This window comes from Condylura cristata, unplaced genomic scaffold (genome assembly GCF_000260355.1).
Source record: "Condylura cristata isolate star-nosed mole 26May11 unplaced genomic scaffold, ConCri1.0 scaffold00044, whole genome shotgun sequence".
In the NCBI taxonomy this organism is placed as follows: Eukaryota; Metazoa; Chordata; class Mammalia; order Eulipotyphla; family Talpidae; genus Condylura; species Condylura cristata.
Window position 1 is genome coordinate 1,837,951 of NW_004567145.1, and position 11,506 is coordinate 1,849,456.

General features: G+C 41.0%; 1 protein-coding gene across 1 annotated transcript in view; it reads right to left on the reverse strand.

Annotated features, from left to right (window-relative positions):
* The window catches only part of COBL (cordon-bleu WH2 repeat protein), a 227,681-nt gene extending 216,239 nt beyond the window's left edge, over window positions 1-11,442 (reverse strand). Inside the window, exon 1 of the mRNA XM_012733951.1 lies at window positions 11,323-11,442. Coding sequence (XP_012589405.1) covers window positions 11,323-11,363 — 41 coding nt within the window. The 5' untranslated portion in view covers window positions 11,364-11,442. The remainder of the gene's footprint in view (window positions 1-11,322) is intronic.
* Between the last annotated feature and the right edge of the window lie 64 nt (window positions 11,443-11,506).

The following is an 11,506-nucleotide window of genomic DNA, read 5'->3' on the forward strand; positions in this document are numbered from 1 at the left end:
GAGACACCACAGAGGTCTATTGCTCCATGTGGGTCAGTTCCTTGGTGGGAGGTTGAACTCATGGTGCAGTGGCTTGCGACAGCTTCACAGTGCCCAGATCCAACCACTTGTACCACCAGGGAGGCTCCCAATCAGAATGTTTTAAAATAGTCATAAATTCATTATTTTCCAACCCTCATTAAAAAGTCAACAAAACAGACCACAATTCAGAGGAGGGGGCCTAAAGGGAGCTTACCAGCCCCCAATTCTCATTACTTTCCTTTAAAAAAACTAGAGTCATTTTAAGAGAAATCTGTTAAAGCAACAAATGTTAAGCAACTATTTCTATCAAGTTGATGTACTGGATCTTTATGTGACAAACATTAAACTTTAGGTTGTTTGTTCACTGATCCAGTTCAACCAGGAGTATGTAAATGACCTTGACTAGCTCTGTTTAGACCATCACTCCTTTCCCAATATTTTTCCCAAAGGACCCACAGACTTCTTAATATTGGGTCTAATATCCAAATATGTTTTAAAGAAATTAATTTATAATATTATTTTCCTGTGAATAGTCAGTTCACAGAGAAGCTGACAGAATAGAGGGGACAGATGGATGACTTTGATTGTTAGGCGCTGACTTGGATATTTATTTTGTACTCATTATAATTGGTTATGCTGGACACAACCCAGGGTCATGCTAAGTCTTCCAAAACCCCCACTCCCCCAGTTAACAGGAAATCAAGTACCAGTCAGACCATAAAGACATCTCCACTTAATGTTGTAAATAAAGGGATGAAAAGTTTCCCAGCTTTAAGCAGCAAAGTGGACTAGCAGGCCTGTCTTTTCATCCCACCAATCTCTATATCAACACTTTCACCGTGAAAGTAAGCAGATGGCTACTCATGTTCCTCCTATAAAACTCCCCCAGTCTTCCCAGTGTGGTAACATATGCAGAGCGCGGGGTGGGGTGGGGGGGTAATTCTGCTTCACAAGGAAAACCTTTGTTTCCCAATAATCTTACTTTTGCATGCATAAAATAGACGAAAACACAATTTAAACCTAAAAACACTACCCTGTCTAAGTATAAATGCTATGAAATAAGGCACGTATCACTCCCACAATAATATATTATTAAAGTTAAGCCTGTTTAAAAACAAGTCATGTAGGGCCCTCCCTGGTGGCGCAGTGGGTTAAAGCACAGCACTAACAAGCTAAAGCCACTTCAGCATGAGTTTGATCCCTGCCAGCCCCAGAGGTAACCCACATGGCACGGCAGACCTCTCCTGACCCGCCCACTGCTCCACTCAGCAGTGTACTTCATCCATCTGCCTGTTCTGCTCCCCACTCTGTTTCTGGTGAATCCTCTCACCACCCTTGCACCTCTGGCCTATACCCCAGTTCCGTATGCACAAATAAATAAACCTCTTAAAAACAAAAACAAACAAGACATCTTTTTCTTCCCATTGACTGTGCCAAATAAAGACTAAACCCTGACACAACATTACCACAAAATTTTAAACTCAGAAAATAATAAGTAAATGCCAAGAAAACTTTTCAAACATATTTCTCTAGCGTTGCCATTCAGATGCCCGGGTCCCATAATGGTTTCCATTGACAGTCAAAACAGAGACAAAAGGATTACTCTTCTATCTTTGCATGTCATTTATGTCAATCAAATTTAATTCATAGAAGTGAAGGATTCCACATAGATTAATGTAAAAAAACCATAAAAAGTTATACAATATTTTTGTGAGAGACAGATTGCTTGACTAGGTTCTACTACTACTACCAAGGGATGTAAGAAGGGTATACATGCTATATAGCACAGAATAGAAGGAAGAAAGCTCATAGTTTTACCCTAAACAAATTCTACATGATAATTATAGACAGAGAGAAAGAGAGAAGGGAGGGGAGAATTTTGGCAAGGAACATGTCTCAGAGAGAAATGTCTGGATTCTAACTAAAAGGAATCAGTATCGTCAACCTACTGATTTATTTATTGAACACTAGTGGATATTTGCTATTAATTAATAGGCTACAAGGCAAAAAACTATATTTAAATTTTAAAAATTAGCCTCAAGAACTCAAATTCACACTTTTCCTCTGTTACTACTGCCAGCCAACCCACTTTTAAATTCAACTCCCTAAAACTTATGTTTTAAAAATTGCCAAAATCTGATCTGGGAATCTGTACTGGAATTTAACTTAAACTTTGCTCTCACTGCCATATACATTCCAACACTCACACTTTCCCACTTACAGATATACTTACAAACATACACAAAATCACATTCACATACATTCTCCTCTCATATATATACACACCATTAACATGATCACATACAAACGCACACACATATACTGACACACACTCAGATCATTTTACCATCCAACTCTTTAACCTCAGTTTGCTAACAAGGTATTTAATATTCAAACTATTAGCATGTAATTGTAGAGCCAATGTACCTGTGATTTCTCTCTTCTCTGACTCCTATGTCCACACAGGGCTCAGAAGTTGCCACGCAGGCACTTCTCATTTTAGGTAAGCACTCTCTCCAAGTCACACGCACACAGGCCCAGGCCAGGAGTGAGGTGGATGACAGTGACCTCTCCAGGACCCAGGCCCAGAAATCTCCTTCTGCCCCACCTCTCCAGGCAGATACCACTTCTGAAGAAGCACAGTGGACATGGCATGGATGAGAAGAACAAAAACATTGCAAAAGAAAAACAGGGGTGTCTTGCCCTGCTGCAGATGAAACACCCTGGTTAACAAATGCTTATGAGTCCTGGGTGGTCCTGCGAGCCAACATCTCCACACTGGCACATTCAGGACACACTAAGAGACTTTCTTCCAGAGATTCCCAGAGATCACCAACTGGGCCCTGAATCCAACTTACCATGGTCCCAGTGTAAAGTATTGGACTTAGGACCCTGGTGGAAGAAGAAAGGAGGAGACTACCTTCCCAGCATGCCCTTTCATGTCCAAGCTTCATTGGCCCTCACCATAGCTAGAGATGTGACCACAGAAGCAAAGATTCTATGAAGCTATTGGGTCCTGGTCCCTCTCCCTACAGCACTTTTAAAGACCAAGTGACAAGACTGGACTCATGGCAAGAATGTGAAGAAAGTAGAACCCATATGCTTTGTCAGTAGGAATGAAAAATGGTGCAGTTACCTTGGAAAACTGCACCAAAAATTAAATACAGACAGTCACATGTCCCAGTAATCCCAACTCTAGATGCAAAAGAAAGGATTATTCACAATGGCCAAAAGACAGAAGCATGTCCAATGACAGATGAGCGGATAAACAGAGCATGGTATGTATGTATTCAATCGTGGATTATTCAATCTTAAAAAGGAAGGAAATGCTTACCTCAACTACCAAATGGATGAAACTTGAGGACATTATACTAAGTGAAAAAGCCAATCACAAGCACATAATGTATGATCCCATTTATATGAGGTATCTAGAAAGTCAAATAGAGATAGACAGAAAGTACAATGCTGGGTGGCAGTGGCTAGGGCAGGAAGGCTGGGGAGTTAGCATTCAATGGATATGGAATTTCAGTTTGGGAAAAGAAAAAGGTAAAAATAGAGTGGATAGGGTAATGGTTGCATAACAAGGTGAATGTTCTTACATGACACTGAATTATACAAATGGAATGCTATCTTATGCCTATTTTACAAATTAAAAAAAAGATTAAGGCAATGAGATGTGAGCAAAGAAATAAGTAACTTATAAAAGTAAAACTACCTAAAAGTAAATAGTAAGTACCATTTTGTATTCCACTCCTCAGGCTAGCTTGCCTGGCACAAAGAGCCCATCCACTGGCCACTGGAAAACGAGAGAGAATGGACCAATGGCTCGTAGTTTGCTTGAGCCACTCTAACAAAATAGCATACACTAGAGGGAAGCAACAAAAACTTACTTCTCCCAGCTTGGGAGGTTGTGGGTCCAAGATCTTAGTGCCAGCATAGTGGAATGAGGGCCCTCTTCTAGGCAACTGTCGTGTGGTTATGCCCTCACATGCAGGAAGGCACTCTCTGGGGGTCTCTTATCTAGCGCTACTAATCCCAATCACAAAGGCTCTGTCCTCATAATGTTACCACCTCCCACAGTTGCCCAACTCCTCTAATGAACATTTGGGAGGTTATGATTTCACATGTGCATTTTAAGAAGACAAGAAAATTTGGACCATGACATACCTCATTTCTAGCCTTGCATTGTGGACACAGACTTTTTCATAGGAAGAGGGAAAATTATCAGTTCATTAAGCCACTATCATTTTGGGCAATCAAAGAGAGTCATTTCATGTTGCTCAAAATAAGATATCTCACTCATCCCAAGTCTGCAGGAAACAGGGCTACACAGCTGGCATGTCAAGCCTGCACAGAGCCAACTGGTACCTTTTAACAAAGACTAATCTGTTTGTTGTCAGAAAGCCTGGGTAAAAACAAGAAGTGGCAACTTTTTAAAAAGTTGACGTTTTTAAAATCTGACTTGAAATTTCTGCACACACTTTGGAATTTATATAGCTTGAGCAATTACTTAAGCCTTGAAAGAATTTTATTCAGCACCCCTGCACTGGCAAATAAGAAGCCAGAGCTCATCTGTTCTGTTTGTTAAATCCGATGTCACAAACTCATTACACATCCCTGCTTCAGAGAAGCTCAGAATTCCGTGGATCAGGTGGCATGAGAGACAAGAAACATCTAAAATCTTTCCCAGAGACCAGAGATCAGGTCTTGGAAGACCTGTACAGTTGAAAAAATCATTCTGCGAAAGGTGAGGAGGTATGAGAAAGCAAATGTCATTCTGGTTCAGAAAAGACTAGAGCTGCTCGATTGCCAGCCCCTAGGGAACCACTGGTCACAGCTATAGCTATTTAAATTTAAATTAGTGACAATTAAAGAAGGTAATAAATACATTTCCTGGATTGAGTCCACCACATTTCAACTACGCAGTAGCTTCTGCATTGCAGCATTCACATCCTTGCAGCAAGTTTTCTTAGACAGAGCTAGGCTGGGAAACAGGCAAGACTCACATCAGACTTGACCTGCGATGATTAAGAGACCTGGTCTCTGATCTCTGGGAAAGAGTTTAGATGTTTCTTGTCTCTCATGCCACCTGATCCACGGAATTCTTTCATCCTGCACAGCTGACAGGTGATACAAATCTTCTTACTTTCAGTCAGTGCTCTTCCCACACACCCAAATATCTACCTTTGGAGGAAGAAAAGCCAAACAGAATTAACGACCAAGCAGAAGATTGGGGATTAGAGGAAAATGCCTTCTGCCCAACCCAGCATGTGTGAGAGTCCACCTATGTCCACAGAGAAAGAACAGTCTGTCATCCTTTATCTGGATAATAGGAGAGTGTCCCAAGGACAAGGCTTCCTCAACTGATTCCTTGGGCAATAAGAGGATGACAAGGTAAAGAGAGGCCAGTAAACCACAGCTCCTGATTTGCCCTCCTCATCATTCATTTTTTTTTTTTTTGAAAAGTGATAAGCACTTCAGTGATTTATCGAAACCAGTCAGTGTCTTCTCAACAAACACTACCTGATTTGATGGGAGTGAGGCTGGACCTACAGGAACACTTGTGTAGAAGTATTTGTGATTTGGGAATCTGTCTGATCACAAATAGCTAAATAAAACACATTTAAGCAATTGCTTGAAACGTTTCCTCATTCTTTGAAACGAAAATATTTTGGCTGTGTAAATTATTTTAATAGAAGGCATGGTGTTGCCAAACAAAAGTTTACCACCTGAGTGGGAGACCAGCTAGAAGCACCTTGAAACCTAAGACTACATAATAGCTCCCTACCAAATAAGTGAGCTTTCTCTAGCAGTGCCTGCTCACAAGCATAGGGCCCACTTGAGACCTGTAGTAGTTATCTCAAAAAAGGCAGTAAGAGATATACTTTTGGGGACCCATTGTTATTTTCTCACACCACAGTACACACACAACAAAATTTAGTCTAAAACAAGTATCAGTAGGTCTAAAAAATTAACAGCATTCACTTTATAAAAAACAAATAAAACAAGACAAACTATGCATTAAAAGAAATGTTTCTACAACTACAGGAAGATCCAGGTGAAAAACAGTGGACAGTGAGCAGGAAGGGAATGTGTCACAACAGTTCTTCCATCAGTAAGTGACCCTGAACAATAAAAACAAGACAAGGTGAAAGAGAAAAAGAAAAGGCACAAAATGAAGCTGGGGACCGTAATTTAAAATTCACTGAAATAAAAGTTACAAAGGTAAAAATACACATTATCAATATAACAATTACATAAATCAATATTAAATATTTTACATAGAGGAAAAAGCACAAAAATGACAATTAATAAAAGTATTCAGTGGGATATGAAAAATTAAATTTATGTGTGGTCCTAGTATAAAGTAACTGAAAAAACAAATAGTAAAATTAAACAGCACATAAAACCCACAGGCCCCATAATTAAATGTAGTTGAGGAAATAATGTAGGAAGACACACATAATAACTCCAGTGACTTTTCAAGTTTTTAACTAGTTCAAGTCTCAATAAGAATCAAGTGTTCCTATGTTTTAAATATACATGCCCTCCACTAAACTGTGCTTGGGTAGCAAATACTTTTCTGCTCATTTTTTAAACTTGATTAATAGCAAAATTAAACATACTCACAATTTAATAATGATATAATTAAATAATAAGAAAGCACAAAGGCCTTAAAACCTAAACCATTTATTATGGCATGCAGATAATCATTGTTTTCTTATTAGTTAGGGTAACAAGTCACTCTTAGGCACACACAAATTATCACTTCACAACCTTGTCCAAAATTAAAAAATCATTGACCCTAGACTTGCATGTCTGTGAGGCTATCCCTCTGCTGGACCCATCTAGTCATGTGACTCAGCCTGTGAACGCTGAGGTCTTGCAGGCAAGAGCAGAGAAGGGTGCAGGCTGCAGATACTATGGCAGGAGACCTCCGACTGTACAAATATCTCTGTACCAAATTTAGTCATACTTTAGTTGCATCAACTTTACACTATCACTGAGAATAGTCAAAATGCTTCAAGATTATTGGATTATTGTAACAGGGAACTGACCAACTCTCTTAGTTTATTTTTTTAATATTTACTTATTTATGCATACAAGAACTGGTATACAGGCCAGAGGCGTGGGGGGGGGGTGTGTGAGAAGATCCACCAGAGACAGAGTGGGGAGCAGAACAGGCAGCTGTACTGAAACACACTGCTGAGGGGAACAGTGCGTAGGTGACCATGTGGGTCACCTCCCTGCCTAAAGACTTAGTTTGGGCAACAGTGGCTGCAGATAGCTTCATAGGGCTGTGCTTTCACCCTTTGCACCACCAGGGAGGACTCTCTTCTAGTTTATTAAAATGTATAATTACAAAAGAAAAAATTCATAGGCCTACTTTTCACTTTACCTTGAATAAGACCTAACTTCTACATTCTGAAGTGAGTATAAACACAAAAACAGTTCTGAAGTAATATCTAGTAAAAATAACATCAATGACCACCTGCAATGAAGTAAGACATGGTATACATACACCATAAAATACTACGCAGCTATTAAAAAAAGAAAAAGATGAATTCTTGCCATTTGCAACAATGTAAGTGGACGGGAGGGGATTATGTTAAGTAATAAATCAGAAGAATGAAGACAAATGACAGGTCATTTCACTCACATGTGGAATGGGGGGAGAGGGGGAGGAAAACTACCAAAAAACAAAAACACCAAGGTACTGACAAAACTAAACCAAACGAACCCTAGAAGTTCGTCTGCAAAGTTGAGGATACTATAATAAACTGGGAGGTAGGACGGAGTGGGAACAAATATTGGAGGAGCACAATGAACTTTGCTAGCTGACTCTGGGTGCTTGGTTGGTGGGAGAGAGGTGGCAACAAGCACCCAGTAAGGTCTGGACCTATTCTTCTGAACTGTGTAGTAAACCATTGCTATTTCAATAAGGGAGGGGGAGAGAGTTAAGCTGCATTAAAACAAAAAAATAAAAAAATTTAAAGTTCAAATCAAAGGTAAAGAATTTAATGTATGGAATAATTATATAAGCTATCATTTTAAAGAATGTAAACACATTCTGTAATAAGTTAACCAAAAGCCTACAAACCTAAGTTTCCTATTATGATATATACTTGTTATCTTTTGTTATGATTCGTGTGAGTTGAAAGAGAAGATATCATTTGTTTACTATCAAGAGTAGCAAGCCTTCACATCCAGTATTACTTGGATGTTGACAAGACTAGAGGAGAGCTCAAGTTACCCACTTTAACTTTTTTTAAAGTTATTTCTTGGTCAAATAATTTGCTTAAAGAACTACTAACTTATGCAAAGAAGTGAGTACCCACTATTTCTACATGAAGCTCACATTCTGATAAAATTATTAATTTTTACTAGTTTTTATAGAAGCAGGACATAAAACGCTGTCACTGATCAAGTACATTGGCTGTTTTGACATCTCATATTACAAGAGTATACCCTATAGGAATATGTATTTCCTCCACAGAGGGGAAAAAAAATTAACCAGTTTCTTCTTCACAGAGGGTCCATTGGAAAATTTAACTTTCGTGTTCCACAGTAACTACTACCTGGACCTTACAGATAAACTAAAACTAAATTTCTCTAAAATAGGCTTGAATATATTGTAACACATTTGCCTTTATTTATATTCTAGAACATTCCATCAGCTATTCCACTTTCACTGAACTCTGAAATTCTTCAAATGTCACCAAGTATTGTTAGTGTTTGCATGTCCTCCTTCCTAATAAGATATTCTTCTCAGTTAAGTCTTAAACTATCATTTTAATGAAATTAACAAAAAATACAATTTCAATCTAACTAAAAATGTAAGCTTGTGTTCCAAAAAAACCTAATAATTATTAATAATTTAGTCAATTTATACTGACTAACCTATCTGTCCCTTTAATACTCCTTAAGAAAGGCTTCTGTAGATTTCATAATGTGAAATCTCCTAATTCACTGTTCCCTGTACAGTCCATTTCTACATGACACAAGAGGTAATTTCAGTCAACAAGAAATTCATACCATCAGTTATACCCTACCATGTGAAAGCATGACAGCGTTCTGAAAGTTTGATTTGATAACATCCGCAGTAACAGAGAAAACTAATTGCACGGGGCCTAGGCAAGCACTAGAGCTGGCTGGAGAAAAGAAAACACACAACAGTGTATTATTAAATATAAACCTTACATTTGGAAAAGATAAATACACTGATATTTTCTTGTTACCTCTTCACAAAAGGTACTAACGCAAATGACAAATAATAAAACTAATTTGGGAATAAAAAAATACAATGAAGTAAAAATAACTTTTTTTTCTATTTTGACATGATCAGACACTACATGAGAGTGTGGGGAAAAAACCAAATGTACCAGGACTGAGACTGTCACATTTAGTCAGTCATATATTGTACTGATAAAAAAAAGTCCTCAGTTTTCCTGGAGGCCTCAGACGTGAAGGCAGCTCAGCTAACAAAGCACTGTGAACGCGTCCCTGGATTTCCCTCTCTTCCTACAGGTCAGGCTTAGGACTCATCTTCTCAATTCTATAATCATATTTCTTTCACAGATTTTACAAATGTGACTTGGATAGTTTTTCTGGTCTTTCATACATTCTCCTCTTTACATTTTTGGTAAGGAGATGAAAAAGTGATTCAGTCTCTAAAAATTACTCAGGGTCACTATACAGGCTAAGATACCTACAGATTTTAAAGGTACTTTGTTCCACATTTCACTATGTAACTCTAGGATACCCATCATCATGAGAAGGGAGTTTCCACATTTAATTTGTCATTTGGAGTATTTGTTCAAAGGAGATTATATAATCGCCTTTAATTCACAAAAAAAAAAAAAAAAGCTCTTTTTAACATTCTCCAGCTTTTGGACTTTTTGATTTGCTAGCCTGACTCACTTTTTCCTGACATTAAAGAGAGAGAAAGAGAAAAAAGCATGTCTGAAAACCTTTTACAGACTTGAGCAATACAGCTGCCTATGAGAACCACGGCAGAACAGGGTGAGTCAGTGGGACACAACTGCAAAGAAAAGAGATTAGTTGTGCCCAAAGCTGCCTGCTTCAAGACCAGTTGCTGCAACGGAAAGTGGGCCCAATCTGTAAGCAGGTGCAGAGCCCACCCCAACCCCTCATTCCTTTTGCAAGACTCATAAGGCATTTGCTCCAGGCCAGCGAGAGGTCGTATGTAAGGCAAGGCGCAGAAATGGCCAGTGTCGCAAGGGCGGCTGGACGCGCAGCACAAAGGTGACAGGCCTGGTCAAACTTCAGCAAGGTACCCAGCAAAGACGCAAGACTGTTTCTCCTGTACTAGGGAAATTACTCTTTCTGCATGTAAAATGTGAATGTGACACGCAATCCCACACACAAGGTGTGCGGATGATGGAAAACAGGACATCTGAGAGGTCTGGACAGAGGCAGTCACTTAGGCAGGTTGGCAGGCTTTGACTTATAAACTTAATGTGGCATCTACCCTCCAGCTTGGTTCCACCCCACACCCAGTACAATCTAGGGGAACCCAGGAAAAGAAAGGCAACAGAAGGAACTCAGTTGTCATGAAAGCTTCCAGGGCAGTGCCCTCTACACAACCTCTGAGACTGCAGGACCCAACTTTCTTTCTAGCACAGAAACCAGGAAAACTTCCCTTCATTTTTCAGGGAGAGCCCTGGGCTGGGCGGTAGCTGGACAGGAAAGAAGGTACTGGGCAAGTGACTGACAGGACTGGAGTCAGTCAGAGGCAGTACCCCACCTCCCCCCTACTCCAACCCTCCCTCTCCTTGCCCTTAAACACCAGGTGTTGGTTAAGAAGGTTGGGAGCTTAGTGGGTGCTCTACCACCACCCGAAAGAGACGCGCTCACATAAGCACACCTATGCCAAAAGAGCTCAGGCCTTGGCCAGACACGGTTACCTGGGCAACGAAGTGAGCACACAAAGTACACAGCCCCCTTCCCGGGTTAGGCACTGGCCCAGCTACCCGAGCAGGGCGCCCCCACCCGAAAGTGCGCCGGCGTCCACCGCACCCCTCCCTTATACTCCAGGGAACTCTCGCCTCAGCTCCCCAGTCCCCCGGGTGCCGCGCGGCAGCCTGGGGCTCGCCCCGGGGCCCGCGCTTTAACCCCTCTCTCCCCGGGCCTGCCCCACCCCAGCTCTGTCGGGGTCCACGCCCCTGCCTGGACTTCACCCCGGCGCCCGCACTCTGCCCCACCAGCGCGCAGTGCGGAAACAGAGCCTGCGCCCCGTAAAGCCTCGGCCGCTTACTGCGGGTCCGCCGGGCTGCTTACCCAGTGGGGGGCTTGGCCGCCGAAGGGCAGTGCGAGTCCATGGAGCCCGCGGGCTGGGGCATTGGCAGTGCTCGTTCCGGGTGGAGTTAGGCGCTTGTTGCCGCCGCCGCCCTCATTTACTTTTTCTGCGCTGACCCATAGCACTCCCACGCAGGGTGGCGGAGGACAGCCGAGGGGCGGAGGA